Source organism: Lactuca saligna, chromosome 5 (assembly GCF_052625555.1).
Source record: "Lactuca saligna cultivar CGN05327 chromosome 5, ASM5262555v1, whole genome shotgun sequence".
Classification (NCBI taxonomy): Eukaryota; Viridiplantae; Streptophyta; class Magnoliopsida; order Asterales; family Asteraceae; genus Lactuca; species Lactuca saligna.
This window is the reverse complement of record NC_136421.1, coordinates 224872608-224882409: the sequence shown is the minus strand read 5'-3', so window position 1 is coordinate 224882409 and position 9802 is coordinate 224872608. Positions and strand designations below refer to the sequence as shown.

The 9802-nt window shown below is 30.4% G+C and overlaps 1 protein-coding gene across 1 annotated transcript; it reads left to right on the top strand.

Moving 5' to 3' along the window:
* The first annotated feature begins 5605 nt into the window (after window positions 1–5605).
* LOC145045496 (Survival protein SurE-like phosphatase/nucleotidase) lies at window positions 5606–8358 on the top strand. Its single transcript, XM_078993819.1, has 9 exons — window positions 5606–6196; window positions 6500–6662; window positions 6735–6778; window positions 6873–6950; window positions 7036–7189; window positions 7270–7422; window positions 7519–7629; window positions 7742–7807; window positions 7929–8358. The coding sequence occupies exons 1-9, from the start codon at window positions 5910–5912 to the stop codon at window positions 8025–8027; spliced, it is 1155 nt and encodes a 384-aa protein (XP_078849945.1). The 5' UTR covers window positions 5606–5909; the 3' UTR covers window positions 8028–8358.
* The last annotated feature ends 1444 nt before the right edge of the window (window positions 8359–9802 follow it).

Here is a 9802-nt window from a genome sequence, read left to right as displayed (position 1 = left end):
TTTTCAAAATATTACTAGGGTTTTAGAATTTAACATTCCTAATTAACTTTTAATCAACTTTTAAATTCCAAAACTTGAGGGCAAGTTTTGAAACCTTTTTCAAAACATTAGGGTTTTAACTATTTAAATTTCAAAACTTCAAAACTTTTGGGTTCAAATTTAAACTATAAAACCTAAAGGGGAAAATATGAAACTTTTCATAACAACAAGGATCAAATAACAAATAATCTAAATTAACATTTAATCACATAATTATCTGTATTTGATTTATTTAATGATTTCTTGCAAAACAATTTATCAATTTAATCAAAATAATCAATCAATTATCATATAAGGAAACAAATATTTTATTAATTGATAATTATCTTTAATTAGATCAAGGATATAGTCATATATATATATATATATATATATATATATATATATATATATATATATATATATATATATCATAAAATCGGATTTATATTGATCTAACATGATAAGGTAACTATCCTAATGCAAAAACAGCAAGAAATCCCGAGATAAGCACTATCTGACGAGTTGACTCGTCGAGTCAAGCCCGTACTCGTCGAGTCACCCTGGACTCGGCGAGTTCAGCTATGGACTCGGCAAGTCCAACCTCTAGAACACCAAAAATCGAATTTTTCAGATATACAATGCATCAATACAATTGAAACCAATCTAGGCTCTGATACCACTGATGGGTTTTGGTCATAAGACATCCTATGTGCTCATACAAACCCTAAAGCTTGGATCTAGGTTTCTCTATTGTACATGCAAGTTATCCAAGACTATAAACCCTAATTCTAGCATTCAAGTAATCATATTAATATGTAATTAGGTTTAAGATCATACCTTGATTGTTATGTAGAAATAACAATCCCAAATCTCCTTATAATGACTTTGGAATGCTTAGAGTCACAAGTGTCACTCCTCTAATGGTTCACAAACACCATAAGCAAGAGGATGAAGAGGAGAGAGGTTGGAGGCTGCCCAAAAACGTGTGAAACCCTAATAAGAAGCTTAGCCACGTTTTTTAGCCTTAAGGGGTCTTTATATAGTTGGGCTATTAGGGTTATCTAACAAGGAAACCCTAATTTGGATGCTTAAGCCCTAAGCAACCCATAGACTCCTTTAATTAAGCCCATGGACGATTTCCTTATGGGTTTCCCATTAGAATTCGTCCATCCCTTAATATAAGGCAATCCATGGCCCAAATTATAATTATCTTATAATTACAATTCCAGTCTCGTAAGTTTAATTAATCTCTTTTAGTCACAAAACTAATTACCAATTAATTATTGACTAATATTAATTAAACAATATGATTTCTCCTTTAATATATTATTCCCATAATATATTAATAAATCATATTTAATCCTTTATCTCCATAATTCATCCTATCAAGTTGCTTTGTGAAGGCAACCCAAAAGGACCATGCACCATCGGGTCAAGTACATACTAAAATAGTTATGGACTTAGACACTAATCCAACACATACATCATAAATATATGAATTTACAAACACAACCTTATTATCTACATCAATTAATATATTAATATTACTAACAAAATGATATTAGTAAAAAAATATTAAAATAATAAATGAAAATTAAATAATTTTACCAAAAAATAATAAATATTTAATTGCATATCTTCTTCTTCTTCTCTTCTAATAAAACACTCCTAAAAATGCCACATGACACATTCTTATACACTCTATTTTACACGTGTCCTTTTCTCCTGCTTCTAAAATTCATTTTCCCGCCTAAATCAAATCCATGTTATACTAATTGTCCCTGCAAATCAGGAGGCATAACTTCAAAATCATTTAAATTATACTAAATTCAATAAAAATAAATAAGGAAATTAGGCAGCAAATCATGAATTCTTATCATCATTACATGTGATTTCTACTTTTTTCTCACTAAATGTAAATCCTATACAGTACCTTATTGTTCTCGATGCTCTTCACATATAGTTTTTTGGTTGTGGTTTGATCTAATGTTCTTGGGTCTCTCCGCAGTTCGCCATCCTGACTTCGTTTTACTTTGATTTTTTGTCTAATTACAAAGCCGTAAGAACACTATCTACTCAAAATCAAGACCAGACACTCACAAAATAGCCATATCCTGTCTTCAAATCAATGAGGCTTAGAAATCGATTATACTTTTGCTTGAAACTTCCTTGTACATATGGTTAACTTCTTTTTCTTTGACGATCCGATTTGTTTAAACACACTCAAATACACGATATTATTATCATCCCATTATTTATGTATATTATGGATATGAATGATTCTTTTAACGAATCAATTTCTATATCCATGTCTTTGTGTTAGGTGCAACTGGTCACTTCTTCCTGAGTCTGCGATGTCATAAACTGCAAAATAAGAGTCCTTAAAGCAAACAACCAAGGTAATGTCACTATAAAGCTTTGTGAAAATGTGAGTTACTCTTATATATATTTTTACCTCTATATTTCAACAAGCCATTGTTGAATAGTTTAGTCGTTCTTTTTACTGATTATTTTGAAATTTCTTAAGTGACATCAAGGTGGTAACTCATGCACAACAAATTAGGACCAAAGTGAATTAATCGGTGAAAACCCTAAACTTACCCTTTCCAATGTGTAATTTTTTCCTGCTCATCTTAATAAATATCTAATGTTTGTAGTTGGAAATTGCAAAATTAGGATGTTTTTGGTTGAGTAGGAGTGTTGAATCAGTTACTTGTAATTGGTCTCATCTCAACATGAAAATGAGGATGTAACCAATAACTTCTCCAGGAGATATTATATGGGTATTTAATTGTTTTTTTTTTTTTTTTAATTTTTTACATCAGTTTTGACTTTTAAAGTGATATGAACATAACATATTTATAGTTGAGAAATGAGCCACAGATGAGTGCTTTGATTGAGTGAGAAAATTAGCAGGCCAATCTACATGGTTTATGGTTTTCAACATTATAGCCGATGACACTGGCTCAATGTCATATGGGTCATTCTTACTATTTACACCACTCAGGTTTGCTAATCAGGGGCGGAGCTAGGATTATAGAATAAAGGGGGCATACAATAATACCGTGATTTTAAAATAAAGGGGACATGCATTTGTAATATGATCGAAAACATTTCTCCACGATCACGAATCAAAGAACCAAATTTTAACACTTAAATTTGACATATTATTTTTTCATGTTCACATTAATTGGTTCTTCAACATTACGAGTCTTTTACGTTGTTGACGTATAACATATTCGCTATTAGTATTATTATTAACGAGATGCGATATGGATAATAAAAAATTTCTTTTTGTTTCGAAAAAAACTAGTGGCTTTTTAATTTCTCTTGATTAATCATTTCATTACACAAAACCAAATTACTAATAATAAAAACATTATTAATTATAAATTACAAAAAATTTAAATTACCTTGTTTGTTATCGATCAAAAAACTTAGCACTCTTGCATTGCAACAACATTTAAAGATAAAAATTGAAGCCAGTGATTTTAAAAGTTAACAACGGAATCTTAAAAGTTTAGATGGTTGGCCATAGTTAAAAGAAATTGGACGGTGGTTTTAATTCTTATCCCCTTATACCACTTATATTTATTTTAAAGAAAATGGGCTTGTAATTAGTTATTTAGGTGGCACGAAGCAAGTTTACTTCACATTAAAACACATAGGGTTAGGGGGGGCGAGACACCCGGCAACCCCGGTATTGTCTCCGCCCATGTTGCTAATAACATGATCTTGCTTTAATTTTATTCAAGTATGATGTCATTAATATAATCGATAAAAATATCAAATTCTTAGTTTTGCTAACAATATGGATCTTTGTGGCCCGGTTACCTGTCACCCCTGCCTAAGATCTCATTCATTCTCCATAATTCCACCTTTTATGTTGTTACCCTAATTTCAATATCAGGTGCTTGGCTTAAAATAAGTTTCATTAGTATTTTTTATCTTTTTATGTTCAATTTTTTGAGAATAAGAAATGATGTTCATAATGCTAAATTGATAATGATATTGGATGGAAAAACAAAAACAAATGGAATTCTGTTATGGCTTCATCTACCTATTGCATAATAAATTCTTTAGATATGGTAGTTAATTTCCTTCCATCAATTAATTTAATGGATTTTTATGTGTAGGTTAATGTGGTTGACATAATCAAGTTGTATTAGTTGAAAATTCAGGAGTTATCATGGTCCATGAACTTTGTCGATCCCTCCAAGGTACTTCATTTACACAAATGCCAATAAGATTGCTAAAAAGACAAAGATATCCCTAAATTGCATTTGTTGGTCAAAACATAAAAAAAAACTATTTTTCATTATATAAATACAAATAACAAATGAATTCGAATAAAAAGTTTCAATAGAAAGAACCAAGAAAAGACAAGAATAAATTCCTGCTACCTTGTTGTATGTAATTAGCCATTTTGTTACACAAATTATTTATTTAATATTGACAAGTCTTCCCGATTATAGCATTTTACTTTAAAAGTATGATGTTGTAATTGGGATTCTTTTATCAACTTGTGTATTTGTGTGTATGTTTCTTTGTAATTAGGTGGCTGTTTGTGTGTAAAAGAAATAAATCAACAAACAAGTAGAATCATAGCACGTTTGAAAATGCATTTTTGATTTGTAGATTTTTAACCGTTTTAAATAATGCTATTTTCCTCTTTAACTTTTAAACGATTAAAAAGTCATTATGAAATGGTATTCTGTTTCTGTTGCAAGTATGCATTGCTACCAATATTTGATTCCCAAGATTTATGATTACCAATATTTGATTCCAGTAGTTTAAGACATATACATCATGATGCAGTCTTATTATTTATTTCACCTTACAATCACTGGAAAATGTATTGGTCGGAAAAGATGAATGCTTTTATTTGAGAATGTTGGTGAATGATTATGCACATATATTTAATATATACATTATTTTATGAATTAATATGCAAATATAGTTCATTATGAACATTTTTAATTAATTTATCCATAAACATCGTCCTAAATATCATCAAAACATTTTTAATTATTATTTATAGTCACGTATTATAAAATTAAATATAAATAATATAAATATATAAATAAATAATTGTTTCAAAAAAATAATTCCTTACCATGATTTAGAACTATCATTTATTTGCTATGTGATTATTATTCAATTCGTAAATTGAAGTTTATTCGAATTACATGAGCTACCAATGTTTGTAACTTTTAAATTATTAATTTTATTTTTGAACTTTACATATCATAATTTCTAACATATCTAAAAATATAAATTGTCGATCGGATATTCAAACCACTATATTTTCATAGTTTCAACAAATCATTAGATCATTATTAATTTACCGACAAAACGTTTATATGTATAATTTTTTTTTTTTTTTTTAACATTACCTTATAATTTAATTAAAATTATTTTTAGCTTTCTAATCCATGACACGGTTATATCCTAGTTTTATTTTATAATTTTATAGAATAAATCTTGGTTTATTAAGGTACATATATATCTACGAGACATTTTATATTTTATATTACGAGCCTAGTATATATAAAAAGAGAGAAAACTGTAAATGCCTCCTGAAGGGTGAATGAAGGATATCCTCATCATTCATTATCAACACTGTTTCTTCATCTTTCCCTCTCCCTCTCTTTGATTAGTGGTACCCCATTCAAGCAACATTCTTTATTTCTCTCTCTACATCTCCATCGCCATTTTTATATTCACGCCGTTTGAATCGCTCTATCCATTCCTTCCATCATCAATCACACTTTTTCCCCAATCCCTCATCCCATTCTCTCTCCCTATCCTCCCCCCTTTTTCTCTTTTCTCTCTCTAGGGTTTGATTTCCCTAACTTTCTATCTTTGTTTTGTAAAAAAGAAAAATAATGACGACTCCTGGCATGAAGTTGCCTCCAGGTTTGGTTTCGAATCTACAGGATGTTCTTAAGAAGAAAGGCAACCCTGCCCCCGAAGAAAATGATGACAAATCGAACAATAAAAAGGATGATGAATCCGCCGTTCAGTCTTCTGCTCCTGTTGATGATTTTGACCCTTCCAAGCCTGTGATTTTTGTTACAAATAGTGACGGGATCGATTCTCCTGGTCTCATTTTTCTCATTGAAGCTCTTGTTAGTCAAGGCCTCTATAATGTCAGTGTCTGCGCCCCTCAAGTGTAAATTTCTTCACCCTTTACATTATACATAAGTGATTTACCGAATTAGCTCTAATCTGTTATAAATCTCCCCCTCTTTCTTTCTGCTCTTTTTCTGATTGATTCTCTGGCTTATGGAATATTGGGAGGTGTCTGGATGTGCTTTTCGAATTTGATCATGTGATGTCAATAATTCAAAACTAATTTTACTTTACATCTGGATTTGTTGTCAGTATCAAACACCAAAATCTATCCTTCGAATCAAAAAGATCAATTCTTTGCCATCTTGAGGTTAATTGATATATTTATCCATGGGATTTGCAGTGATAAATCATTATCTGGCCATTCGTATACATTCCAAGAATCAATTGCAGTAAGCCCAGCTGAAATCAAAGGTGCCACTGCTTACGAGGTTTCTGGTACTCCTGTCGACTGTGTTTCTTTAGCCTTATCTGGGGCATTGTTTGCCTGGTCAAAACCACAACTGGTATGTCTTTTTAGGTCTATCAATCCTCATTTTCATCATAAATTTTGACTCATTTTGGTATATGATCATCAGGTGATTGTTGGAGTCAACAAGGGTCCAATTTGTGGCAATGATATGTAAATACTTCCTCTATGGCTCTTTCCCCAAATATTCTCAAATCTTAAGTTACCAAAATCCAAAAAAGTATCATCTTTTTAATAATCAAAACAGGTTTTCCTCGAGTGCTGTAGCTGGAGCTAGACAAGCCTTAATTAGTGGGATACCATCTTTATCAATCTCCCTAAACTGGTAACTAACCAATTCTCCTTCAGATTTTTAGTTTTACACACATTTAATAAATCAAATCAAATGTTCATAACTTCATATGTTCCAGGAAAAAAGGTGAAAGTCAAGAAAATGAATTCAAGGATGCTGCATCTGTTTGTTTACCTGTCATAAACGCAGCCATGAAAGATGTAGAAAGTGGGACTTTCCTCAAAAGCTCTTCCTTACATATCACCCTTCCTTCTTCCCCTTTAGAAAACAAGGTTTGTTATATATATATATGTATAACTTAACTACAGTTTTATCTTTGAGGGACTAAAACCGTTACTTTTCATATTTGCAGGGGTTTAAGTTGACAAAACAGAGTTTATGGAGGTCAAAACCGGTATGGCAAGCAATTGCAGCCAATAGGAACCCTTCAGCTGCAAGGTTTATGTCAAATCAACCAGGCATGGGTTTGCAACTTGCACAACTTGGTCGAGATGCATCTGCTGCAGTAAGTAATTTATTTAATATAAAAGCTGTTAAATTTTTATAGAAGTTTGGATCTTTTTTATAATTTGATTGGTTTGTTTGTGGTTATATGTTGAAGGGTGCAGCAAGAAGGTTAAACTCACAGAAGAAGAGCTTGGAGGTTGTTGAATCAGTTGGTGTATCAGGGAAAGTTGACCCCAATAAAACAGTCAAATACTTCAGGCTAGAGGTAGGCTTTTTAATTTTTAAATATCAGTTATCATATATGGAATAATGGATTTCAATTCATAGTTTCTAGCATTATTTATGGAAATAAAAGCATTTTATAATGAATGATGCAGTTTCAAGACACTCCCCAAGAAGAAACAGATGAAAATCTTGATTTCAGAGCCCTTCTAAGCGGATTTGTAAGCCCCCTCAACTAATCTCAACACTAAAAAACCAAATATATACATATATATTTTTTTAAATTATAAAAATGGTGAAAGTACATAATACCCTAAAGCTGTTTTAATTGTTTTGAAACAGGTGTCAGTTACTCCCATATCTGTATCTCACATGATTGAGCCAGACATTGAAAAGGCTGCATCTGAATGGATTACTGCAGCACTTGAAACTGATAACTGAGGTGGAGTTGAGTAATTAATTATTCCATGTATATTTGAAGAAGATGAAAATTGGTATTTAAGCTTTTTTAGCAATTATTTGAAGGAATTGGACATCATTGCTGAATTGTGTTGTTGAGGTTAGATTTTTCAACTTTATTTATTTATATTGGGTGAGAAAATCATTCCCCACGAGATTGTGTGACATGTTGTAAAAGACCTTTTTGGTCTTTTGATTATTTATTGCTGACAATTGTCACCATTTTTTTTTAAATGTAACTTTGAATTGGAATTGGAATTTTGTAGTTGTTTGTTGTCAAAATGGATATACATACTGCTACATTTTAAGGTTATTTATTTATTTATCTTTTTTTTTTTTAAATTGTTTCTTTTTGTATGGACAAAATGTATCGTAAGTGTTTTTAGGTGTTGATTTTGAAATTTTGTATCCAAACTATTATGTTCGATTACTAATTATAAATGATGTTATAATTAATTGTTTTTGAAATTATAACATTATCTTATGTCAAATATTGTTTTTATATAATTAATTCGTAAATCAATGATTTTTTGTCATTTTAAATTATCATTAACAATATTTTTTTTATCAAACATGTAATTCAAACATCCATTATTTTTCCCGACAAACATTTAATCCAAATAATGCATTCCTAACAAAATAATAATAACAATAATAAATAACAACCCAATAATCTATATGATTGTTACTAGTGAGAAGACCATTTCTTGACAAGATTGCCCTTTATTAAGGGCAAAAGTCAAAATCTTGACTTGACAATTCCTGTTAAGGTGGTTGGTGCCATTGATGAGGGTCATAAAGACGTGGAATATGTTTTTTTTTTTCATGATTGTTGGACATGATTTGGCCAAGTACTTTCTTACCTAGATTAAACTGTGGAGAAAGGCCCTTTAAAAATGATTACACTTGTTTGGTGTAATGGTCAAAAATCTTGAAAAGTAAGTTGAAGTGAAGTGTTGATGACACTTCCCTTTTTAGGCAAAATGAGTGGGTGGAATAATAAGTTATGTAATGAGTAAGTGTGGGTTTGAATTAAAAGGGTACTTTTTAGGGTTTGTTAAGATATAATGAGTTGATCTGTCAATAATTTTTTTAGTTTGCATGGGGATAAATTCATATATTGATAAAAATGAAGCAAAAATAGAAGAATTTAGATGAAATCTCCGGTTGTTAAAATATTAGTTTGTTTTTTTAAATTAACATTTGAACGCGCTTAAATCAACCTTTTGAGTTTTGGAAGAAAACTCAAATGGACACATATAAGGTAATCAGGAATAAGACTAATTAAGGTAACTAGCTTTTTGGTTTGTTCACATGTAGGTATTTTTTTTTTTTTTTTTTTTTTTTTGTACACATCTAAGTAACAAATTTTTTGAAACTGTTCACATATGATCATTATGACCTGCTGTAGCAGGTTACCTCCGGCTATAGTAGGTCATAATGGTTATATGTGAACACTTTCAACAAGTTCGTTACCTAGATGTGTACAAAAGAAAAATAATTACTCAAATATGAACAAAACCAAAAGTAAGAGTAAATTACACGAATGATCCGTGTGGTTTGGGGGAATTTATTTGTTTGGTCCCTAACTTATTTTTTTAATTCGGATGGTCGCTACTGTTTTGTTTTGTTGCGTTTGGTCCATGTCTTAACTAAAAAGACTAGTGTGTCCTTATTAATTTAATTTTTTTAAATTAATTTTCTTATTTATGTATTTATTTATATGTTTAAAAAAACTAATAGACCTCACATATCTG

Coding starts and splice junctions, on each gene's coding strand:
- LOC145045496 (XM_078993819.1), top strand. CDS start 5,910: ATGACGACTCCTGGCATGAAGTTGCCTCCAGGTTTGGTTTCGAATCTA. Junction 6,197..6,499: donor AGTGTCTGCGCCCCTCAAGT/GTAAATTTCTTC, acceptor TGGGATTTGCAG/TGATAAATCATTATCTGGCC. Junction 6,663..6,734: donor CCTGGTCAAAACCACAACTG/GTATGTCTTTTT, acceptor TATGATCATCAG/GTGATTGTTGGAGTCAACAA.